Raw genomic sequence first — 25,918 nt, 5'->3', positions numbered from 1 at the left:
GGTGCAAAACCTGGGCTTGCCATGTGCTAGTCAAAAACCTTACCCACTGTACTATTTCTCTGGCCCCTAAATGGCTATTTTATATGACTTTACCACCTATTCCATGAAAAGAGAGGCCAAGGTAAAGAGAGAGGTAGGTACTAGGTCAACAAGCCATCATTCTCTCTGCCTACCTCCACATATCTCCAGCTTTCCTTTCTGAAAGTGAAAAAAGTTCTCATGCTGGGGCTGATGTGATAGCACGGTGGATAGGACATTTGCCTTGCACACAAATTGCACGTAGTTGACCCAGGTTCAATCCCCAGAATCCCATATGGGCCAGGGTAATATCTGAGAGCAGAGTACCCCCATGTGTGGCCCCAAAACAAAAACAAAAAGCTCTCACAGACATGGGAGCCAAGGCCTTCTCACAGCCTAACTCTAGCCAGAGCCCCTCAACCCTGTTCCAGTCCGTACCCCCCCTCACCAGGTCTCCTTGGTGCTGGAGTCCTGATGCAGAAGGGAGCTGAGCACAAAAGGACCTTCCTTTGAAGTCACCCAGGTCCAGGCCACATCCACATTGAAGGCAACCAGGGGAGCCAGACCTGAGGGGATAAAGAGACATTTTTAACCAAAGGAGCATCCTGACCAGAATTTAATTTCATCAGATCCTATGATGTCATGGCTGGAGCCATAGTACAGCAGGTAAGGCACTTACTTGTCTTGCATGTGGTCAATCAGGTTTGATCCATGGTACCCTACATGGCTTTCTGAGCCCACCAAGAGTGATCCCTGAGCACAAAGCCAGGAGTAACCCCTGAACATAGGTGGGTGTGGTCCAAAGGAAAAAAATCCTGTGGTATCATCACTCCCATTTTTTTTTTTTGATTTTTGGGCCACACGCGGTAACGCTCAGGGGTTACTCCTGGCTATGTGCTCAGAAGTTGCTCCTGGCTTGGGGGACCATATGGGACACCGGGGGGATCGAACCGCGGTCCGTCCAAGGCTAGCGCAGGCAAGGCAGGCACCTTACCTTTAGCGCCACCGCCCGGCCCCATCATCACTCCCATTTTACAGAGAAAAGCAAGGCCTGATGGACTTTTCCCCATGCAGTTAGACTGGCATACATGCTGAGTTCACAATCCTTCCTTCTGCAGCAAGCTGTGTCAGTCCAGCTCCCCCTCCTCCAAGAAGCCTTCTGAAGTTTTTCCCCATAAGCACTTCCCACTTTCTGATAATTCCTTCTGTGCACTTTCTGAATCTGTCACATAGCACACATCACTATTTCTTGAACGAAAGTTAAAATAGACTAGGAAACCACCAAGAGGGTTGGTATGCCTTAATTCCCCTTATCAAATAACCCAGAAGAAAATACAAGTCCTCATCAAAGAAGTGCAAGGGCCAAAGTGATACATCAGGTAAGGCCTTGCACACAACTGATTGAGTTTGATCCATATGCTTGTTGGACTATTGCTTGGGTCCCAAGAAAAATAATTTTAATATTTGATCAAGTTACTCCACTGATAGAAGCTCTAAAGGCCAAAAGACACCTGGATGTGCACCAGAGTAACTCCTGGCTTTGCTTCTAGGAATCACTCCTGGCAGTCTCGAAGACCATTTGGAATACTGGGGATCGAATCTGAGTTGGCAAACACCCTACCCATGGTGCTATCGCTCTGGACCCCCAATTTATTTTTTAGTTTTGGGAGACCACACTCTGGAATAATCAGGGATTACTCCTAGCTCTGCACTCAATAATCACTCCTGGAAGGACCATATGTGGTTCTGGGGATCAACCTTCATCGCTGGCTGCATGCAAGGGTAGTACCCTACCTGCTCTACTATCTCTTTAGTTCTTAAAATAAAATTTAAATTAACTTTTCATTTGTTTGTTTTGGGTGGCACTCAAGGGTTACTTCTGGCTTTGCACTCAGAAATGATTCCAGGCAGGCTTGGGGAACCATATGGGATGCTGAGGATCCAACCCGGGTTGGTCACATGCAAGGCAAACACCCTACCCACTGTGCTATCACTTCAGCCCCTAAATTTTTTTTTTTTTTTGGTTTTTTGGGCCACACCCAGCAGTGCTCAGGGCTCACTCCTGGCTGTCTGCTCAGAAATAGCTCCTGGCAGGCACAGGGTACCATATGGGATGCCAGGATTCCAGCCACCATCCTTCTGCATCTAAGGCAGAAGCCTTACTAATGTGCTGTCTCTCCGGCCCCTTGCTTTGTTTTAAAAGATTATCTCAGAGTAGGAAAGGTAGCTTGGTGGGCTGAGCACAGGCATGCAGGAGACCCAGTTTTTGGTTTTTGTTTCATTTGCCACCCCCAGCTGTGCTTAGATATTACTTTTGACTCTGCTCAGAGGTCACTCCTGGTGAGCTCAGGTGCCCATATGGGGTGCTAGCAATCAAACCTGAGTTGGCCACATGCAAGTCAAGCATTCTACCTGCTGTATCATTGGCTCTAGGTTCAGAAAAAGAATTTTTTTCCCTTTGCTTTTTGGGCCACACCTGGCAGCGCCCAGTGGTTACTCCTGGCTCTGTGCTCAGAAATTGCTCCTGGCAGCTCAGGGGACCATATGGGATGCCGGGGATTGAATCTGGTTGGCAGCATGCAAGGAAAAACCCCTACCACTGTGCTATCACTGCGGCCCAGTACAATGACTTTTTTTATTTGGTTTTTGGTTTTTGGGTCACACCCGGCAGCGCTCAGGGGTTACTCCTGGCTCCACACTCAGAAATCGCTCCTGGCAGGCTCGGGGGACCATATGAGATGCTGGGATTCGAAACATCGTCCTGCATGAAAGGCAAATGCCTTACCTCCATGCTATCTCTCTGGCCCCTATAATGAGTTTTTAATTCCCAAATATACCAATTGAACATGTAACATAGAATAATATTATGAAACCACATTTCAGGCAAAAACAGCAATTTACTTACTATGCCAAGGTCTTAGGGAACATGAAAATGCTGGCGACGTGCTATGGCTTGCATATGCAGGCCAGCATTTTCTTTGTTTGTTTTTGTTTTTTATTTTGCTTGTTTGTTTGTGGACACATCCAGTGATGTTTAGGGGTTACTCCTGGCTATGTGCTCAGAAATCGCTCCTGGCTTGGGGGGACCATATGCGACATCAAGGACTGAACTGAGGTCCGTCCTGAATAAGCCGAGTGCAAGGCAAACGCACTATCACTGTGTTATTGCTCTGGTCCATTGGCCAGCATTTTCTATTATTCTGTAATTTGCAGAGGACACTCACTACTTCCCTGTTGTTTTTGTGTGTCTGTTATGCACGCATGTGATTATTTTGGATTATACCCAGATGTGCTCAGGGCTTATTCCTGCCTCTGCACTCAGGGATTACTCTTGGCAGGACTCAGGAGACCATAAATGGTGTTAGGAATCAAACCTGGGTTGGCCATTTGCAAGGTGCGAAATGGTGGATTGTGTATTCCACAATAGAGAGAGAGAGAGAGAGAGAGAGAGAGAGAGAGAGAGACAGAGACAGAGACAGAGACAGAGAGACAGAGAGACAGAGAGACAGAGAGACAGAGACAGAGAGAGACAGAGAGAGACAGAGAGAGAGGAGAGAGGAGAGAGAGGAGAGAGAAGAGAGACAGAGACAGACAGAGAGAAAGGAGAGATGAGAGAGGAGAGAGATGAGAGAGAGGAGAGAGAAAAGAGAGACAGAGACAGACAGAGAGAGAGGAAGAGAGAGAGGAAGAGAGAGAGAGAGACAGACAGACAGACAGAGAGAGAGAGAGGAATCCCCATGCCCCAAGTCAGGGTAGGACAGGAGATGCAGGTTCAGCAGCAATTCTGACACAGGAAATAATCCACACACAGTTGGGAAGGAATAGCAGGCCAGAAACTCACACAGCAAGCTGTTCACCCAAAAGCCAGTTGTTCCCCCTGGTCTTTCCCTGTGTACTTTCAGATGTAATATTTCTTTTGCTCTCAAGAAATTTCTCCATGGGGCCGGAGTGATAGCATAGTGGTAAAGGTGTTTGCCTTGCATGCTGCTGACCCAGGATAGACCCGGATTTGATGCCGAGCATCCCATATGGTCCCCTGAGCCTACCAGGAGCAATATCTGAGCACAACCAGGTGTGCACTCCCCCCCACCCCGCCAAAAAGGAAAGAAAGAAATTTCTCCATGCTTGTAGTTTTATTTTATTTTATTTATTTATTTTTTGGGTTTTCGGGCCACATCCATTTGATGCTCAGGGGTTACTCCTGGCTAAGCGCTCAGAAATTGCCCCTGGCTTGGGGGGACCATATGGGATGCCAGGGGATTGAACCGCAGTCCTTCCTTGGCTAGCGCTTGCAAGGCAGACAACTTGCCTCTAGTGCCATCTCGCTGGCCCCTAGTTTTATTTTTTTTTAATAAAGTGAATTGACTGCAAGATATCCCTAATTTCCCAAAAGGTTGAAATCAGGACAGAGAGGGAAGTGGGGGGGGGGGATCAGGACAGGGGTGAAACAATAAGAAAGAAAAATGTACCTCACCCATCCTCCATCTCCCTTAAATTTGTACTGCCTTCTTTAGAGAAATAAAGCTTAATTTACACAATATATTTAATGATGTAAACTATATGTCACACTTAAATGACCATTTTTTGTTTTATTTTGTTTTTTGTTTGTTTTTTGGGTCACACCCAGCAGTGCTCAGGGGTTACTCCTGGCTCTATGCTATGCTCAGAAATCGCTCCTGGCAGGCTTGGGGGACCATAAGGAATGCCGGGATTCAAACCACTATTCTTCTGCATGCAAAGCAACCGCCCTACCTCCATGCTATCTCTCCGGCCCCTAAATGACTGTTTTTTTTTTTTTTGGTTTTTGGTTTTTGGGCCACACCCGGTGATGCTCAGGGGTTACTCTTGGCTATGTGCTCAGAAGTCGCTCCTGGCTTGGGGGACCTTATGGGACGCCGGGGGATCGAACCGCGGTCCTGTCCAAGGCTAGCGCAGGTAAGGCAGGCACCTTACCTCTTGCGCCACCGCCCGGCCCCTAAATGACTGTTTTTAATTATAAATTATTTTTATTTTAGAGCTACACTCAGCTGTTTTTAGGGCTGCTCAGGGACAACTCCCCTCTATGCTCACACTCCTAACAGTACTCAGGGGACTATACATAATGCTGGAGATCAAATCATGAGGTCTGTTATATGCAAGAAAAGCTCCCTGTTTGCTGATCTCAATATAAACTTAATTTTTTTTTTTTTTTTTTTGGTTTTTGGGCCACACCCGGCGGTGCTCAGGGGTTACTCCTGGCTGTCTGCTCAGAAATAGCTCCTGGCAGGCATGGGGGACCATATGGGACACCGGGATTCGAACCAACCACCTTTGGTCCTGGCTCGGCTGCTTGCAAGGCAAACGCCACTGTACTATCTCTCCGGGCCCATAAACTTAATTTTTTTTAAGTTGGCCAAGTAAAAATCTTTTCCATTAGTAAACATAGTTTGAGCATTAAGTTGGATAGAATGCATCATTATTCTTCCATTAAAATGTATGGGAAAGTCCAGAATAATAGTACAGTCGGTAGGGCATTTGCCTTTCACACAGCAGCCCCGGGTCAATCCCTAGAATTCAATATGCTCCCCCAAAGACCACTAAAAGTAATTTCTGAGAGCAGAACCTGAGCACCACCAGTGCGGCCCTAAAACAACAAAAAATGTGTAGAAAGGTCTATGGCCATACCACCCTGAACACGCCCAATCTCATCTGATCTCGGAAGCTAAGCAGGGTCGGGCCTGGTTAGTACTTGGATGGGAGACTGCCTGGGAATACTGGGTGCTGTAGGCTAAAAAAAAAAAGAAAAAGAAAAGAGAAAAAAAATATGTAGGAAGAGATTGGATGTGGTTATAGTAATTAATTGCCTTGCCTGTCTAGGTTTGATCCCCAGTTCCACATGGTTGCCCAAACACAGCTGGGAGCAATCCCTGAGCACAGACCCAGCAGTACTCAAGAGTTATTCATGGCTTTGTACTCAAGAGTCACTCCTGGAAGGCTCGGGGGACTATATGGAATAATGGAGATTGAACCAGGCAGACAGTATGCCAGGCAAGTGTTCTACCACTGTGCTATCTCTCTGATCCCAACCCCCCAAACTAATCTGACCTAGGATATAGCCAATAATAGAAATTTGTAGGAATGAGGGCTTACCTTACTCAGCAGTGTTCCACCTTAATGCTGGGCATGTCAGGAAAGTCAAGAGTCCCAAATACAATAGGAAGTGGGTAAAGCTTTTGCCTTGAATGTGGCCAATGCTGGTTCAGTCCCCACCAATGCAATATGCATTGCATATTGTCCCTCCAAGCCCCACCATGAGTGATTCCTCAGTAGAGCCAGGAGTAACAGCTTAGCACTTTCTTTTTGTGGCCCCAAACTAAACAAAACAAACACTAATGGAAGGGCAGGGAAAATTATGTGTGCAAACTATTCTAGTGAAGTAGGAAAAAGTCAGAAACCCAGGGCTGTGCAGATGGAGCCACTAGGTAAGGCTGGGGCTGAGCAACCGGAACAGGACAGGTGGGTGAGAGGACCACAGGGCATTTTCCTTCCATGGAAAGTCTGCATAAGTGGCAGGAACCCCTAAAAAGTCCAGTCTGCTCAGAGGGCATTTTGATGGCTCCCATGCACTGATCTCTCATGCACCACCATTCCCTGTGTGTTCTCCCAAAAATGTTTCTGAATATGCTCCCTAAATGTGCTCCTTTGGCCTCCTGTGGTGTCTGCATCTACTTCTAAATTCTGTCTGGGTAAGATAGCTGTCACTAAATCTGTCTTTCCCATAAAGGGATCTGAGTCATTCAGGACACCCCAGTCCCCCACCATGAAACCCTGCTTAGCACAGGGCCAGCCCCTCAGTGGTGTCCTAGAAATGTCAGGGTGGGGGCAGAGACCTTGTTTCCTGCCCCACTCTGCTTCACACTCACAGTTCTTGCTGTCAGAACCCCAAGGGGCAGGAAGAAGTGAGGAGGGCAGTCCTTCCCCTGCCAGAACATGGCATCAGTACATTGAATATCTGCATCTGGGACCCACATTGGCTGACCCAAAGCTTTCAGCCTTGAGGGACAAGGAAGTAGAAAAAGCAGGTTCACAGTGTCCCAGAAGCACCAGCTCCCTGTGTGTGTAGGGGTAAGGGAATGGGGTTGGGTGTATGCAAGCTGGTAGGGAGCTGGTAATGAGGCCAAGCAGCTCCTGTACAGGAAGAGTGGAGTCTTCCTGCCGCCACCACCAGCTATGACACAGCTAATGCCAACCACCAAGAATCACCAAGATTAGTAGGTCCTGATCTCTTTTATTTGGGTCACCCACTGGTGATATTCAGGGGTTACTCCTGGTGGTGCTCAGGGGCCTCTATGGGGTGCCAAGTATGGAACCTGAGTGGGCCATGTGCAAGGCGAGCACTTTACCCACTGCACTATTGCTCTGGCCCCAAGTATGTCCTGATCTCCTGATCTTTGGCTTGTGCTTGGGCCCATCCCTCCATCAGGTCCCCCTTTCCCTTCCCACATGCTGAGGAGACAGAGTGGGAACAGTTTTTGTGTAGCCAGTTACTGAAGCTTGTCCTCTACCTCACTTTCCTGCCTAACAGCACTGTCCAGCCCCTAGCTGACACACTGAAGTCAGTTAGTGTGGGTGGGGTGGGTGAGTGGGTAGGCTGGCTGACACTAAGTGTGTCCTAACCACAAACTTCACTCTGTCACATTCTCTCTGCTAATCCTGCCCTCTACCTCATGGCACCCCCACTCCCACCAAGCTATCACACTGGAGGTCAGAGCTGCACCAGTCTGTCACCACAGCCCACAGTCTATCTCCCCCGGACCTGCCTCAGACACGTAGGTGGGCCTCTGAGTCACACCAAGACCCTCCATCCTGCCAGCTACCACAGCTCCTCACCATCTTCCTGCACTCAGCATCAAATCCAGCTCCCAAACGCAGCTCTCAAATTTCCAGCTCAGTACTTTATATGGAGGCCAGGGGTGTGGCAGGAATATCACCCCCAAATGATACAGAAAACTTCTGTATAACTAGGAGGCCGCAGACTTAGCTCAGAGATCTTGAGTGCATATTGGGCTCACACAAGGTCCCGGATTAGGGTTTGAGCCCTAGCACCACATGGACACCCCAACACACTAGATGTGGCTTTGGTGGTCCTGGGCTTTACTAGAGAACACACCCCCCCCCAAAAAAAAAAAGAAATAAAAAAAACAACCAACCAACATTAACTTTTAGGGATGGGGATGTGCTCAGATAGCAAGGCCCTGAGGTCTATCACTAATTGCAAAAAAAAAAAAAAGGAATATAAACAACTCAATGCTGAGGCTAGACCCAGGACACATAGAAAGACCTTGGGGAGAGGTCATGTCACAGAGAAGGTGCCGATGGCTTTGTCCTATGGAGAAACTGGATCCTGCCAGCAACAATGACTGACTCTTGTGGCTGGTTGTGTGAGGCCCTGTGCTAAACACCATGGCTTTTCCAAATGTCTTCCTAAATATTTTTCCTGAATGTCTTGTTCTCCTATACCCACCCTTCCCAATAGGTCCCCCACCCACCCCCTTTTTTTGATCTTTGGACCCACACTGAGCTTGGTGCTCAGGCATCCTTTCTGGAGATACTCAGAGGACTGCAGTGCCATGTAATGGCAGGGACAGAACCTGGGGCTCCTGCAAGCATGTGCTCTATCCCATTGAGCTTTTTTTTTTTTTTTTGGTTTTTGGGCCACACCCGGTGGTGCTCAGGGGTGACTCCTGGCTATCTGCTCAGAAATAGCTCCTGGCAGGCACGGGGGACCATATGGGACACCAGGATTCGAACCAACCATCTTTGGTCCTGGATCGGCTGCTTGCAAGACAAAGCCGCTGTGCTATCTCTCTGGGCCCCCCATTGAGCTCTTTCCCCAACTCCCCATCCCCCTTTGGTGGTACTGGGAAACAGTCCCGGAGCCTCAAACACGCAAGGCTGGGCCACATGCCCAGTTTCTAGCACTTTTTAGTTCTGTTTTGTGTTTTTGACACACACAGCTGGGCCACAGAGGCTGTCTCATCAACTACCTTTTCTTCCCTTTCCATAAAACTCTCAACTTCTTTTTTTCTTTTTTGGTTTTGGGGCCACACCCGGCGGTGCTCAGGGATTACTCGTGGCTGTCTACTCAGAAATAGCTCCTGGCAGGCACGGGGGACCATATGGGACACCAGGATTCAAACCAACCTCCTTAGGTCCTGGATCAGCTGATTGCAGGGCAAACACCGCTGTGCTATCTCTCCGGGCCCACTTGCAACTTCTGAGGTCTCTTACCTTCACACCAGCCTCCCAGCCCCCCCCCCCCCCCCCCCGACTCAGCACCACACAACTGCTACCTTGTTGCCTCAGGCTGAGGCATCAGCTCCCTCAGTACTGTCCTTGGGATCAGCACCTCCCTATCACCACACCAGGCTATCTGTGTGCCCCTCAACATCCCCCACACCCCCTCCCTGACAAGGCTGTGGAGGCCAGATTCCTATGGGTCAGCTCCCCACCCACTTGGCCCACTGAACAAGATCCTTCTCGGACATTTCTGCTGCCTCCACACTCTCACCCTCAGTGGAGATCACTTTTCTCTTCATCAGGGCACTCAGGACAGGAATAGTGTTGCCTCACAACCAAGCAGCCTGGTGGTCCAGAGACCACCGGCAAGGCCAGAGCACAGCACCTTCTACATCTACAGTTTCCTAGATAGACTCACACAGCCAGTTGCCTGCCACCAGCAAGTGGTCCCTGTCTCCACCCTCCTCACAGTCCATGCCACTTTGGACTCAAGTGTATCGGCCCTACACTCACAGACAGAGCAGCTGTCTCCTTCCTGTTCTACCACCTCGGACCTGCAGGGCCTCAGGGATGACAACAGACCCTAATCTTCTGGCTCCTTCATCACTTTTAATTGTGCTTTAGTTGGAGGAAGTAGAAGCAACCTTAGACTCATGAGTGTCCGTAATCTTAGTGGGTAAGGGTGAAGACCACCCTAGGACAGTAGCTATACAAGGACAGGAGGAAAGGTGACACCACCAGTGTGAGAGGCCTGGGAAGGTAAACTCAGATCAGTTTCTTAATTATTTCTCCCTGAGGGAGTGCTGGGCAGCACAGATGTGAGGGCCTTAGATTTTTCTTGCCACTTTCTTAGATTTTCCCCAAGTCTAAAATTTCAGAGCCAGGGCAGGACTGCAGCACTGCAGGTAAAGCACCTGTCGTGCACAAGGCCAACCCAAGGTCGATCCACAGCAACATATAGGGTTCGTCAAGCCTTGCCAGAAATGATCCCTTAGCACGAGCCAGGAGTACCCCCTGAACACAGATGGGTGTTGCAAAAAAACGAGTAATAACTCAAAACATCAGGGCCAGAGAGATAGCATGGAGGTAGAACATTTGCCTTGCATGCAGAAGGATGGTAGTTTGAATCCCGGCATCCCAGATGGTCCCCTTAGCCTGCCAGGAGCGATTTCTGAGAGAAGAGCCAGAAGTAGCCCCTGAGCTCTGCCAGGTGTGACCCAAAAACCTAATAAATAAATAAATAAATGTGAGCCAATCTCACATTCTCCAGGAAGCTCTTTTGGACTGGTTCATTGATGGCTGACCCAACTCTAATTCCTCCCCCAAACTAGTGTCTGGGACCCTACCCTCTAACACATCCCACTTCCCATCACCTAGCCCAGCTGTGGGATAAATGTACAGGCTTGCTTGCAAGTCTGCTTCATCTTGCTCTCCACTCTCCATGTTTAGAATAAGCCAGAAGACATCCAAGAAACATTATTGGCTAATGAAAAGGTGCTAATGGAAAAGTAAAGGCAGGTCATTCCAGAAACCACAGTGACACAAAGTTCAGTCCCCAGGCCTAGAATATCCACAGCCAGGAAGCAGGACAGAAGCTGGTGGTTCTATCTGTGGGGCCTTGCTGAGACCCTGGATAGCCTTTTGTCTCATCAGGGTCACTGTTCTTCCATCTCATCTCTGGGAGGAAGAGAGTCAGAATCTCACCTGAATATTTTCTCTGGATAGTCTTGGTGATGGGAATCAAAGTCACAAGTCATTAAAAGTGTGGAACCCTCTCTGTTCTATAACAAAAATATAAAGTCTAAACAGTAAAATGAGAAAAGGAAGTTCAATCAAGGTTTGACTTCCTGTGATTTCTGTTTTGATGCTCTTGAAATATCAAATATTAAACCATGCCCCAATGGAGCTGGAGCAACAGTACAGCAGGTAGGGTGTTTGCCTTGCACACGGTGACCCAGGTTCAATCCTCAGCATCCCTTGCAGTCCCGAGCCTGCCAGGAGTGATTTCTGAGTGCAGAGCAGGAGAAATCTCTGAGCACTGCCAGTTGTGGCCCCCCAAAAAGCGAAGCAACAACAAAACATGCCCCAAATGCACCTTTCAAGAAGAGGGTTTACTCAAAGAATCAGAACACATGTTTTATATACAAAAGACCAGGTTCAAACCCCAACAATCCACAGGCCCCCAAGCACCAAGCACAGTCAGAGCAACCCCCGAGAATAGAGCCCAGAGTAGCCCCCAAAACCTCTTGGTAGTAGTCAAAAACAAAATAAAGGCTTTTTACACTCTGGAGAAGTCCATGTTCTTTCTTGAACATGTATTCCTCCCTCCTTCCTCCCTCTCCTCTCATTCCCCATCTCTCCTTTCTCTCTCTCTCTCCCTCCCCCCTCTTTCCCTCTAAATCTTCTCTAACTTTTTTCTCTAAATTTCTTTAACTAAAAATTATTTTGCTTAGGGCCAGAGAAATAGCACAGCTGGGAGGGCACTTGCCTTGCACGTGGCTGACCTGGGTGGGTCCTATCCCCAAGCATTCCAAATGATTCCTCAAGCCTGGCAGGAATGATTCCTGAGCATAGAATCAGGTTACCAATCCCTGAGCACTGCTGATTTTTTGGCCCCCAAACCAAAAACAAACAATGAACAAAATTATTTCGCTTTATTGAAAAACTTCAAAAACCAAAAATCAAACAGTAAAAATAGCCTGCTTTGAAAGTGCCCTATGCAGGCTTAGCTGATCTCCTGGGGTATCTGGATAAAGTGAATACTCTTTTAGGATGAGCACTCGATGCAAGCACTCACTGGCTCGCTCTACTTAGCACCGAAGCAGAACCAGCTCCTAGGAGCCCAGAGCTTCCACCTACTTGTTGTCTCTCATAGTTAGATTTGTGAGCAGGAGGAAACTTCCCAGACAAGTCATCCCAGCTCAACACCATGCTCCCCATGACTCCAGGGGCCCCACCAGGCTCCAGCCCCCCTCCCAAACTCAGTCCCATTCTTGTCTTGGCAAGAGACAGACTTAGGTCTCGATTGGCCCAACAGCATCCTTGGCTTCCAGGGGAGACGAAAGGCCAAAGGGATCCTCGACAAGTGGGGAAAGGAAGCACCTACACCCATCTCCCCCATGTAAAAGGCTCCCGCACTGCCCAAAAGGGTTTCTCCAGAGCCCTCCCCTCTACCAGATACATACATGCACTCCTTTCCGGTCTTGCAAGGGTTCCCAATCTGTAGGGGAACCCATGTTTTTAATAGAAGGGATATTATCTGCAGGATAACGGGAGCATTGTCAGCTTTCAGGTTCCAAGCTCAGAACAAACATGACTGAGAGCTGAGGATCTGTACTAAGGGGACCCCAGGGAGAAGACCTAAAGTGGGGAGGGAGGATAGCTTCAGGGGTGAGTGGGAAGTTCTGTTCCCAATGAAGGCACAGGCTGTGAGCAGTCAACTGCCTTGGAAATCTACCCAAAACCTGACGTGTGACTCAAGGGCCAGGACACTTCCCCGGACACGCCCAACACCATCACTGTCCTCTGGCACAGAGACAGGCAGGTAAAGCTGTGCCAAATGCACAGCAGATCATGAGGCTAGGGTGAAGCCGACTTACTGGTCATGCAGAGCAGAGTATGTAAGAGTCCCATGGTAGCAGGTGCAGAGGTAGCAATAGTAGATTCTAGGGCTCTGCTTCCCCTCAGGAGGCAGAAGAGGTGGAGACAGTGGGACAGCAGCATGCAGACACCGGACCACAGAAACCTTGTGGCTTTTTAGCAGTGGGGGCTGGGGCCTGAGACAACTGTTAGCCTGCTCCAGTGCCCAGCTATGAAAAGTGGTGGATTGCTGGGGCCCAGGTACACAGTTCTGGCATTTCAGCCCAGCTGCTGTCTGTCATCCACAGCAGCACCCATCACCCAACATCTCTGTCCAGCTCCAGATCACTGGAGCAGGAAAAGAAGCAAACTTCAGGGGCTGATGTGGTGGCGCTAGAGGTAAGGTGCCTGCCTTGCCTGCGCTAGCCTAGGACGGATCGAGGTGTGATCCCCCGGCGTCCAATATGGTTCCCCAAGCCAGGAGCGACTTCTGAGCACATAGACAGGAGTAACCCCTGAGCGTCACCGGGTGTGGCCCAAAAACCAAAGGAAAAAAAAAAAAAGGCAAACCAGTAAATCTCTGGCATCTCTTTGAGTCAGTCCAGCACCCCAGAACATACACACTAACTTATATACTAATTTCACAATGAGTCTGTGACTGAATCTGTGGAAGAAGGAAGTTCTACACTCCTGCTGCCCAGCTGGTTGGAAGTCAGCTGAACTTGGTGAGTGTTGCATTAACAAGGCAACTGAAGCTTTGGGAGGCCAGCCCTGAAACCAAGGAATTAAATTCCACATTTTATTTCACAGCCATTTACCTGTTTTCATTGTTTTAGTTTTGGGGCTATCCCTGGCTGTGCTCATGGTTTAATCCTGGCTCAGTGCTCAGGGATCACTCCTGGATGTCAGGAGACCATATGGTAGTGCCAGGGATTGAACCAAGACTGGCTGTATGCAATCACCCTTCTACTGTAATATTATTCTGGCCCTTTAGCTGCTATTTATATTCCTTCTATATTTATATGTGTGTATGTATATTTATATTTTATATAGATATTAATATTCACTCTCTAGCCCAGGGAGAACCCAAAGTGTCCCTGTGTTAGAACAGTCACTCGTGCTGATTTTGGTTTTATTTTGCTACAATACACTCCAGAAGCTTCCTTGGTTAAAGTTTTGCAATGATCCGATGACAGAATATTTTTGCAATGTCTATGAATCTGATACAGTATTTGCTATGAGGGACAGTGCCTGGATGTCAAATGGTTGAGAAGAAATTGCAATTCTCAGGCCCAGAGAGATAGCACAACGGCGTTTGCCTTGCAAGCAGCCGATCCAGAACTAAAGGTGGTTGGTTCGAATCCCGGTGTCCCATATGGTCCCTTGTGCCTGCCAGGAGCTATTTCTGAGCAGACAGCCAGGAGTAACCCCTGAGCAATGCCGGGTGTGGCCCAAAAACAAAACAAAACAAAACAAAACAAAAAAGAAATTGCAATTCTCCTCTTTTATACTGTGTATATCCAACAGAGAAATGAAACAGCCTAAAAAAGTCAAGTTCCATGTCTGAGGATTTGCTGTGAGACCACAATAAAGTTCATATGAAAGGCTTAAGCTGGTTTCAGAACACTGGGCAGCATTTTCCCACTGCCCAGAAGTCAGCGATTCCCCCACGCCAACACTTGGAGCTCTAGGGGTACTACAGAGGTACCAGATTCCTCTTCCTACTACCAGAGGAAAAAAGAAGCCCAGGACCATAGTATATGCAAGATTTCTGAGTTGAGGTCAGACAGATGGTATAAGGGTTAAGGAGCTTGGCTTCCATGCAGCCAACCTAGGTTTGGTTTCTAGCACCAAAACCCCCAAGCACAATCAGGAATGATCCCTGAGCATGGAGCCAGCATGTGCACAGGTATTGCCTGAGCATGTCACTGCATCTCCCCTCCTGAGATATGCACTTTCGTTGTTTTTTTTTTTTTTTTTGGTTTTTGGGCCACACCCATTTGATGCTCAGGGGTTACTCCTGGCTAAGCACTCAGAAATCACTCCTGGCTTGGGGGGACCATATGGGACACCGGGGGATCGAACAGCGGTCCGTCCTATGCTGGCGCTTGCAAGGTAGACACCTTACCTCTAGCGCCACCTTCCCGGCCCCGAGATATGCACTTTCAGTTTTCACACTGGGCTGTGTACTACGGCTCTGCCTGTAGAGAAGCCTGTATTCTCTTGGGCACATTTCTCTTTATCTCTCTGGCTCTCTCCTTCCTCAGAATTTCTAAATAAGGTGTTTTTACTTCATCGATCATCTTGTCCTGAAATATTTTTCTGAAAGGGCATGGACCTAAAAGCACTTGGTAAGGTCTTGGATTGACTTTCCTTTCCTAAATATCAAGGTTCACAGTCCTAGATCTCTCCAGCCATTCCTGGGAAGGGCAGAAATAGACAGAGAGAAAGCAGCAAGTTTCTTGCCTCCTCTTTCCTCCCTACTTCATTAAGTCACTCCAGGGACTCCCACTAGCATCACTATAGGGATTACAGTACTTGTTTTGGAAGTGACTGACACGGGATCAATTCTAAGCCCCACATAGTCTTTAAGCACCACCAGAAGTGAGCCTTGAGGTCAGGAATAGCATCTGAGCCCTGAGCACCGTAGGTGTGGCCAAAACCAACCCTCACTGCCATTAAATTACCAAAGAAAGCAAGGAGTGTGTTGGGAGAAAGGATTCTTAGTGGAAAGGAAGCAAGGGAGAAATCCTTGTCCTTTTACAAGTGAAAGGCTGAGAGGTAAGGGTGTTCACTAAGTCATCAAACTAAGAGACTCTTGCTTGTCCACATCTCCACCTTGTCCAACTTACATGCTTGATGATGCTAGAGTACAGCAGACTCTAGAGGCTGGGTTGCACATGTGGCTCGAGTGTAGAACACATGCCTAGCATGTCTGAGGCCCTAGGTTTGATCTCCACTACATACCCTGCACCAGCAGAGGCAGGTTTTGACCCCCTACAACAATAAAGAGTAAAAATAAGGAACATAGAAATAAGGATCATAAAAATAAAGATTGCATTAGCATTAGAAGAAAAACTAAAGATATCTTTGTTGAGCCTTTCATTGACAGGCGGAGAAACAGAGGGGAAGGACCTGCGTAGGCTTTACTAGATAAAGCCTATACCTGAGATTGAATCGAGGGCCTCTCATGTCAGCAAATGTTTTCGTGCTGGGCTACACCGATGGCCTCTTTGAGTCTCCCTACAAGGCAATCCACTTGAGCAGAAGCGCTGCTGCCTACTCACAGGCCCTGCCAGGAATGCTTCCCAGAGACAAAAGGGATATATCACAACAACCTTAAGAATGGCCTCTCCTCTCCTGCAAAATGTGTAGGTCCCTGTACTCACCCAAGTTACAGCAAGTCTCCACCAAGGTAGGACTGTGGAACTAGCTATTGAGTTGGGTAGGTAGAATGTTGCTCACATCCCAGATGCGAGCACCAGCTTTCACTGGCATTCACTGCAGAGCAAAGGCCCACTCCTGAGCCTCACAACTGTTTGGAATAGGCTTTTTGAGCTAGCATTTCCCGTAAGTGCTCTCCAGAACATCCAAGTATTCAGAGAAATTATACTTTTTTTTTTTGGGGGGGGGGGTCACATCCGGTAGCACTCAGGGGTCACTCCTGGCAGGCTCAGGGGACCATATGTGATGCCGGGATTCGAATCTTGCATGCAAGGCAAACACCCTACCTCCATGCCATCTCTCCGGCCCCGAGAAATTATACTTTTTAAAAAAACTACAGTATCTTTTTTTCATTCTAAGATTTATTTTATAAACATGTAAGAAAGGTTCTAGATTGCTGTAGATCAGATTATGCAATAACAATCTGCTTGGAAGCAAGTAGATTATTCTTAAAATTATCAAAAACATTCTGTCCTTTCAGTTCTGAAAAGAAATGGTTTAACTACTTTTGTTATATATTTATAAGCAAATACTTATGCATCAAATGTATTTGTGAAGTAATTAAATCTGTGAAGCCATGATTTGCTGTTAACTTTATTCCAAATTGCCAGCCAGCATTTTGCTATAATTTTAAAATGCTGTTAAGAGTTGGAATGCTGCTTTAAGCAAAAGAACTATTCCCAGGAACAAGTGTTTCTCTTCAGGCTTTGGGCTGCCTGCACTTTCCTCACCAGCGGGACCAGTAGCTCAGGACAGACTCTGAGCCTCTCACCGTGTTTTCTAAAAAAATATATGTTGAACTAGATACATGACTCTGGCAATGCTTTATAGAAACGAGCAAGATATGATCAGATCATCAAAATTACAATTTTATGGAGGTCTAATAATTGTCATTATTTAAAAAACACAAGTACACTTTATGTATTTCTGCCTAATTTTTCTCTTTTTGAATCTGGTGGCCTCAGAATTAGATAAGCCTGTAGACAGAAGTGCGGGCTTGGCTGGATCATAGCCCATTCATGTACTCCAACACCTTATAGGCATCATACTCTGGACTGGCCTAGTGGGAGAATAATGAGATAAAAGCATGAGGACACCTGCTCATTAGGAGCGTACAGGCTAGAACACATGAAAATAAAGTACAAAGCAGAAAAAATGAGAAATAGCTTAAAATAGGGAGGGGTCTTAAGAGAATGAAGCAGTTCTTGCAGCTGGCTGATATTCCTGAAGAATCTGTCACGTGTGAGGCCTGGTGCTAGGACTGGGAACCCCCAAGAACAAGCCAAGTATGGTCCCTGCTCTCCAGGAGCTCACAGTCTAGCAAAGAGACAGCAAAGGAACAGGGAATCACAATCCAGTGTTAAGATGATCTGGTTGAGGAGGAGGTGAATACAGAGATTTGGCATCATACACACTTTCACTTAGGTTAACACAATGGTATGTCTGGAAAACATTTTTTAAAAGAGAAAGAAAAGACAGGGAAAGGAAAAACAATTCTAAGTCACCTGAGCTATTTTACCTGCCCACACACTATCAGACATGCAGGTGGGCCTGTGCAAAACTTGAGCCTCAGCCACACCCATGGCTGATCTAAGATCCCAAGTTCACAAATGAGCTCTTTATGTCAGTATAATTCCAACACCTAAAAAAAGTGTTCCTGGGGTTGAAGAGATAGTATAGCAGGTAGGGCACCTGCTTTGCATGCAGCCAATTCAGATTCAATCCCTGGCATCCCATATAATCCTCCTAGCACTGCTGGGAGTGATTTCTGGGTGTAGAACCAGGAATAAACCCTGGGCAGGGGCGGATGTGACCCCCAAAACAAGAAGAAAACAAAAAGTGTTTCTGCACAACATAGCCCTGACAGGTATGAGCAGGCCAGCCACTTTACCTGGTTTAGTGCTCAAACCAGAAGCCAAGCTTTAAATGCGCTTCCAGCAGACACCAGTCAAGCTGTTTTTGGTGCAGTTTTCCAAGATGGTGTCTTTCTCAGGGCTGCTGAATGACATTCTAATTACACTCAATTCTTACCTATAGCCTGGTTCTACAACCTAACTCCAGGAGAAACATGATTACTTTGAGGCAATCTTGTGGCCATAGAGAGGGCCTTAACTCTGGAAGTTAAAAAGTAATCTTCTGGAATGGTTTCTAAGCTCTTGAAGATAAAGGAAAAAGGGGCAAGGCTGAGGTGGGTGGGGGACTTCAGACAGAGAAACAAACTTGGGCAGATTCTGGAAGGCTGATGAGATCAAGATGAGTCTAGAGAAATAGTAAATAGATGGCAGGGGAGAATGGAAAAAAAGAGGCTAGGGTGTTAAGAATTTATTTTAAGAACATTAGTGACCTCATAGAAAGATTGAAAGCAAAACGAAAGGAAGACCTTTCCTAGGAAAGTTCATTCTGACCTGGGGAGATAGCTTGAAGGACTGAGACAAGCCTAGCAAGCACAAAGCACTGGGTTTGATCGCCTCCTCTTAAAACACACACACACACAAAAATACTGAACATCTAGTCATCAGAGAACTGCAGATCCAAATCAAAATAAGATAATTGACTCACTGGAAAATAACAAGAGTGGATGATGTGGAAAAACTGAAACACTCAAAAAACTGAATTTCGAAAATGTTCCCCTTGGGTAAAAGGTTTGGCAGTATCTCAAAAGGCTAAAGACCAACCTATGATATGACCCAACAACTCAACTCCAGGAAACAACTCAAAAGTTACAAAAATGGAGCCAGAGTATAGCACAGCAGTAGGCACTTGCCTTGCACACTGCCAATTCAGGACAGACCCAGGTTCGATCCCTGGCAACCCATATGGTCCCCTGAGCCTGCCAGGAGTGATTTCTGAGCGCAGAGTCAGGAATAATCCCAGCACCACGGGGTGTGGCCCCAAAATCACACACACAATAAAAAGTTGCAAAAATGAGGGGCTGGAGTGACAGACAGCAGTGGGGTGTTTGCTTTGCATGCTGCCAACCTGGGACGGACCCGGATTCAACCCCTGGCATCCCATATGGTCACCCGAGCCTGCCAGGAGTAATTTCTAAGCAGAGCCAGGAGTAACCCCCTGAGCACCGCTGGGTGTGGCCCCAAAACAAAAACAAAAAGTGTTTAAAAAATGTCCAGCTACACAAAAACCTGTACATGAGTGTTCATAGCAGCGTGACTCATAGCAGCCAAAAGTTGGAAACCCAATGCCCATGAACTAGTGAATGAACACACCAGACTGTTATTCAGTCATGAAAAGAAATAAAAGTGATAATATATGATATGCCACAGATATAAAGTGTTTGGGGGAAGATTGTCACTAAGAGTTACAACATGCACCACTTCATTCATATGAAATGTTGCCACCAGGCAAAACCATAGGGACTGAAGCTGTGGTGGGCCAGCAGGAAAAGGAATGACTGATAACGGGCACTGGATTCTTGATGACAAAAACCCCAAATTGATTGTGAATGCATTTAATAAATATATTAGCAGCTATAAAAGTGTACATCTCATCTATTTTTAAAAGGTTCATAGCCAGCACTGCTCAAGACAGGCAGTACAGTGTTCGGACCTGTTGATGATGCAAGAAAGGGGCACCAGGGCTTGTATAGTGATGACAGAGGCCCCAGCTGTGCCATAGATCAAACTCAGAGCCTCACGATGGGAACTGCTCCAGCATCCTGATCTCTGTGCGCACACACACTCTGAAGGGGTGGGCTGTAGGGTGTGTGAATTTCATCTCAGTAAACCTAACAACAAATGCAGGCCTCGACTGAAGTGTGCTGAATGAAAAGAACAGGGCAGAGAGCAGCTGAGGAAACTGCTACAGGGATAGAGAGGAAGAAAATGAATCACACTGAAAGCAGAAGTTTCTGGAATCAGGAGAACTGGAGGTGAGCGCCATATGTCCGCCTATGGAGCTGGTTTCTCTTGGGAGAGGGAGAAACAAAAACAAGGGATCTGTAATTATCAAGCAGTCAAACTACTCAGAACCTCACACGTGTTGGGTGTGCAGCCCACCTGTAGAAGGAATGTCTAGGTAAGAATCTACAGAGTTGTCTGCCAGGGGACTCTCCTGCCTATCCCTCCTCACTGCCAAACCCAAGAGGGCCCAGGCATTCAGGGCATGGGTAAGAGGCTGCAAGATCTAAGTAGCCAAGTGTGACTGGAGAGTAAGAGATAAAAAGGCAAATATGCTGGGAACAGACGTTCATTGGGCAGGGGATAAAGGAGAGAGAGGAAGTGGAGAGGTGGGAAAGTCAAACCCAGGGTGCACCACATATACAAGGCAAGTGCTCTGCTGCTGAACTACAACCGCAGCCCTGCCCTTTAAGTTTCAAGATACTTTACTGGGTTCTGTGTATTGAAGAATTGCAAGGCAGGTGTCCAGTGGGTAAGCGCTTGCCTTTGCATAGGGCCAACCCAGGTTCAATCCCTGGCATCCCATATGGCCCTCAGCACCAGCACCTCCAAAACAACAACAAACCAACAAAGCTGTTGATGCAGGTACTGTTCTTGGTTGACTAATCTCAGACCCAGTTTTGTTCCTATACCACCACCCTTCCAAAAGTCTTCCTGTCCTCTAGCAGGAGAGTGGTGATGGCTAAAAGACCATGTGACTAATGGGCCTGCCATACTGGGAGGCAGGAAAAGTAAGAAAGAATGCTTCCTGAACACTGGATCAATGGGAACAATGAAAACCCAGAGACTGGATGGACGGAAGCACAACCCTGTCAAGAACCTCACACGTACTCTCAGCTGTCTCTCGACCCTCTCCTCACTCGTACCTGTTGCCATAGGTAGCATGAATCACCACTGAGATGCATCAATGAAGCCAGCAACTCTGGGTCAGGGGCTAGGATCCAGTCTCTAACTCTCAGGACCTGACACTTCTCACTCTACTAATACCCCAACTTGGGTCCTCTCCAAGAACCTGGTTATTAGCTCTGGACTTCACAGGGTCAGAAGTGCCAAGCAACCTCAGAAACATCTGGTCTCAACAAAAAGAAACCAGAACCAACTTATCCCCACAACCCTTGTAGGAAGAGAAAAGGCATCACAGTCTCAGGCCCCATCTTTCTTTTTTACTATTTTTGGGGGTCCCCACCTGGCGATGCTCAGGGTTTACTCCTGACTGCACTCAGGAATTATTCCTGGCAGTGCTTGGGACCATATGGAATGCCAGAGATCAAACCGAGGGTGGCCAATGTAAGGCAACTGACCTACCCACCATACTCTCTCTCTGACCCCAGGCTCATATGGTTGTAAAGGAAGAGAAAAGTAGACTCCTCAGCATACTAGGGACCACAAAACTATGCTCTGAGGCCACTTGGCCTTTCCTGCTACCACCAAGCTGGACACTGCAAAACAAAGACAGGCTTACAAAATCGAACCCCTACCAGGGGTCCTCAAACTTTTTAAACAGGGGGCCAGTTCACTGTCCTTCAGACTGTTGGAGGGCCAGATTATAGTAAAAACAAAAATTATGAACAAATTTCTATGCACACTGCATATATCTTATTTAGAAGTGAAGAAACAAAATGGGAATAAATACAATATGTGGCCCGAGGGCCGTAGTTTGAGGACCACTGCTCCTAAGCTTACAGAGATAGCCATTAAGTACTTCAAACAAAACAAATATCAGACAGGAAGATAAAACAGACAAAAACAAACAAACAAACAAAAAAACCAAACACCAAATCTATTCATAGTCAATAGGAAAGGAACTGTGAACAGTGAATGAAAATTTCTGTTCTTTTTTTTTTTTTTGGTTTTTGGGCCACACCCGGTGACGCTCAGAGGTTACTCCTGGCTATGTGCTCAGAAGTCGCTCCTGGCTTGGGGGACCATATGGGACGCCGGGGGATCGAACTGCGGTCCGTCCAAGGCTAGCGCAGGTAAAGCAGGCACCTTACCTCCAGCGCCACCGCCCGGCCCGAAAATTTCTGTTCTTATATGAGTTTGGTGAATGACTTTAGATGACAGAATTTGAAGACAAAGGAGTAAATACTAACGCATCACTTCTAAAGTGACAATAAGCAACAGGATCCCATCGCAGAAGGATGGACTCTTCCTACGGTGACCAAGAAGCAAGTCAAACTCTATTTACAACAGACAGACTATACAATTAGGGTCATTTAAAAAATAATGAGACTCTTTTCTTTGCCTTCTTCCAAAGTATATAATATATATTCAACAGCACATTAGAAGACACCACTTGACCTTCCCTTGTAGCCAAAAGGAAGTATTTTCACATATAAAAATTAAAAATTTAAACTTTTAAATCATGACTATTTTAAAACATAATACAGACTTTAAAATTGCTTAACAACCCATGACCCCACCCCTAGCATAAAAATCCACCCCAAATCCAGAAGTCACAGTTTATTTTCTTGTTCCTAAAAATCCCATAGTACTGAACTTGATCTTCACTTGGAGCTGAGAACTGAGAGACCCATCACGAGGTTTACGGGAGGAAGGGAAGCGCTCGCCGCTGTGCCTGCATCTACCTGGGCCGCACAAGAGCGCCTCGGAGGTCAGGTCCATAAGCTCCGGCCCCCACACTAGGGCCCTGGAAGGTGAGCTGGCAGCTTCCCTCATCTTCCCCCTCGAAGGCTGTCCAATAAGCACCTGGGAATTGACTTTTCTTGGGAAAGGGGTGCTGGGAACAGCTGTCAGGGCCAAGGCAATAGTGAGAAGTTCAGTTCTCTGCTCTTTGGATGAACTGTGTAAAACATTTCTTTTAAAAGACACAATTAAAAATATTAAGAAAAAACGCTACAAAATCTGGAGGGCTGCCTTTTCCTGAAAGGGTAAAGCTTGTGGGGGGACTGGGGAAAGAATTGAGGGCCCAGAGCTCTTACTCTGCAGCAACAAAATAGATATAGATGCCTTTCCAAACACATCACATTCTTAAGATTTCTTGCTGAAGTAGCAAGAATAGAGGGTGCCTGCATGATACAGCAGGAAGGGCGCCAACTCCCACATGGGGAGTCCCTACTGTGCACCCTATCCAGAATGTGTGCCCTATGCCAGAATGTCAGGCTGGGGAGCAGCTGCCACCGGCCCCCAGGACATCAGGACTCTGCCTCTGAACCAGAGCTGCTTTCCCGACTAACTTCAATCTGGAGAGATGGTAAGTTATCTAACCGGCTCTTCTTTTGGCGAGATTGTTCTTTCTCCTTAATCAGAGCCCCCCATGCCCTTTGCAGCTCGGAGTCGTCTTCCTCAGTGCCTGGTGCCCTGTGTTCCACTTTCTTCATGCTCTTCTCTTTGGTCTTGGGTGCAGAGCCTAAGCGAGTCCATAAACTACCTGTTGGGAGTGAGAAGGAGTTTCAGCAGGGCAATCAATGCTGAGAAACCAAGAATCTGTGCAGGTGACCTCACTGCCCTGGCCATGGTCCCCACTTAAAACTGTGGCGTCTGGACCTAGTGGGCAATTTTTACAGCTAAGGGACATACATGTGCCCACCACACCAAAAGCACCAGGAGACTGCTTCTACTCAAGCTGCCTGTCTGCTGTGTGCCCCTTACTCAGCCAGGGGCCATTCATCCTCATAACGGCTCCAGCAGCTAATCCTGCAAACAAACTGGCCCACAACATGTTGAAGTTCTAGGGTTTCTGCCCAATAGCCATTCATTACATTACTAACTAAAAAATAGAAAATATGGGGCCCGGAGAGATAGCACAGCGGCGTTTGCCTTGCAAGCAGCCAATCCAGGACCAAAGGTGGTTGGTTCGAATCCCGGTATCCCATATGGTCCCCCGTGCCTGCCAGGAGCTATTTCTGAGCAGACAGCCAGGAGTAACCCCTGAGCACTGCCGGGTGTGGCCCAAAAACCAAAAAAAAAAGAAAATATGTACTTAGAATTTCACAGTATAGTTATACATTTAAGAATGTAACGGCCGGGCGGTGGCGCTAAAGGTAAGGTGCCTGCCTTGCCTGCGCTAGCCTAGGACGGACCATGGTTCGATCCCCCGGTGTCCCATATGGTCCCCCAAGCCAGGAGCGACTTCTGAGCGCATAGCCAGGAGTAACCCCTGAGCGTCACCGGGTGTGGCCCAAAAACCAAAAAAAAAAAAAAAAAAAAAAAAAAAAGAAAAGGTTGGGGGCCGGGCGGTGGCGCTGGAGGTAAGGTGCCTGCCTTGCCTGCGCTAGCCTAGGACGGACCTCGGTTCGATCCCCCGGCGTCCCATATGGTCCCCCAAGAAGCCAGGAGCAACTTCTGAGCGCATAGCCAGGAGTAACCCCTGAGCGTCACAGGGTGTGGCCCAAAAACAAAACAAAACAAAACAACAAAAAAAGAATGTAACAATGTGGTAAAAAAAAAAAAAAAAACCTTATGGAAAGAAAACTAGATATATACAAAGAATAGAAAATAGTGTATACACATGGAACAGCCAGTATCTGTGCTAAGCAGAAAAATGCAGCTGAGACCTTTTTCTATTAGCTCCATAATGCTGCTATCATGACGACGATGATGATACTGATTGATGATACTGAAAGAGGAGATTCATTTATTTATGGCATGTGCTATTTTCCTGCTTTCTGCTAAGAAACTTTATGTGCTTCATTCACTGTTCTCTCCTCTCACCCAATTTCCACCCACCCTACCAATTCTCTGTTACCAACCTGATTTCTTCTCCCGGGTGTCAGAGTAGAGGCCTTTGATGTCTTGCCTGGGCACACCGAGCCTACTATGTACATCTGAGAAGGCCTCTCTACGAACCACTGAGTTACTGCCAGAGGACTTTTCTGGAGAATAGGGTCTTTTTCCTAACCGCTGACGTATATCTAGAAAAAGGGGAGAAAAGTTTTGCATGGCCAAGTTTATATGCTTTGTATTTGAACTTTCCCAGGGACCCAAGGCCTTACCTCCCCATGAGAGGTCTCAGGGCTCTATAAAATACAGGCCTCTGCATGTGGCCTATGCGATCAGTCTGAATTCCACTAAGAAAATTCAGACAGAATGGCTCTCAAATGGAAAAGCCTAGGTCAATTATACCAGAAAGAAATTTCTGAGGTAAAATCAACTGCTTTGTCTTTTTAGTAGAAACAAGCAGGCTAAATAATTTACAAATGCTTCAGATAATAAATAACACAAGTTCCCTCGGGCTAAAAGTCACAATCTTGAACTTATAAATTCTCAATAGAGGGCAGAGATAATACAAAGGGTAGGGTGCTTGCCTTACATGCAGCAGATCTGGGTTCAATCTCTGGCATCCTGTATGCCCACCAGAAGTGATCCCTGAGGGCAGAGCCAGAATTAAATAAGCCCTGAGCACTGATACTCCTCCCCTGACACGCCAGAGAATCATGGGGCCCTTGAGGTGGGTCCCAGTCTGTCTGGTGGACACAACCACACAGCCTCATCAGCCTGGGTCTGAGTTCAGATTTTGGCCCCCACCAAAAAATGTTCTCAATACAATTTTTTTTTTGTTTTTGTTTTTGTTTTGGGGCCACACCTGGTGACGCTCAGGGTTTACTCCTGGCTATGGGCTCAGAAATAGCTCCTGGCTTGGAGAACCATGTGGGACGCCAGGGGATCGAACAGTGGTCCATCCTAGGCTAGCGCTGGCAAGGCTTACCTTACCCTCAGTGCCA

The 25,918-nt window shown here is 47.2% G+C and overlaps 2 protein-coding genes and 1 non-coding gene across 3 annotated transcripts in view; 1 reads left to right on the top strand and 2 right to left on the bottom strand.

Annotated features, from left to right (window-relative positions):
• ITGAE (integrin subunit alpha E) overlaps positions 1 to 9,773 on the bottom strand; it is a 65,601-nt gene extending 55,828 nt beyond the window's left edge. The window contains exons 1-2 of the mRNA XM_049787521.1: positions 9,716 to 9,773; positions 467 to 584 (exon numbers count right to left, since the gene is read on the bottom strand). Of these exons, the coding sequence (XP_049643478.1) occupies positions 467 to 584; positions 9,716 to 9,773 (176 nt within the window). The remainder of the gene's footprint in view (positions 1 to 466; positions 585 to 9,715) is intronic.
• Positions 5,669 to 5,787, top strand: LOC126028827 (5S ribosomal RNA). The gene has a single exon (XR_007502531.1). It is a non-coding gene; the product is annotated as a 5S ribosomal RNA (ribosomal RNA).
• Positions 9,774 to 22,482: 12,709 nt separating the features above from the next.
• Positions 22,483 to 25,918, bottom strand: part of NCBP3 (nuclear cap binding subunit 3) — a 43,800-nt gene continuing 40,364 nt past the window's right edge. Inside the window, exons 12-14 of the mRNA XM_049782652.1 lie at positions 24,947 to 25,108; positions 23,463 to 23,625; positions 22,483 to 22,984 (exon numbers count right to left, since the gene is read on the bottom strand). Coding sequence (XP_049638609.1) covers positions 22,819 to 22,984; positions 23,463 to 23,625; positions 24,947 to 25,108 — 491 coding nt within the window. The 3' untranslated portion in view covers positions 22,483 to 22,818. The remainder of the gene's footprint in view (positions 22,985 to 23,462; positions 23,626 to 24,946; positions 25,109 to 25,918) is intronic.

Source organism: Suncus etruscus, chromosome 1 (assembly GCF_024139225.1).
Source record: "Suncus etruscus isolate mSunEtr1 chromosome 1, mSunEtr1.pri.cur, whole genome shotgun sequence".
In the NCBI taxonomy this organism is placed as follows: domain Eukaryota; kingdom Metazoa; phylum Chordata; class Mammalia; order Eulipotyphla; family Soricidae; genus Suncus; species Suncus etruscus.
Note: the sequence above shows the minus strand (reverse complement) of the source record. Positions and strands in the feature narration are given on the sequence as shown.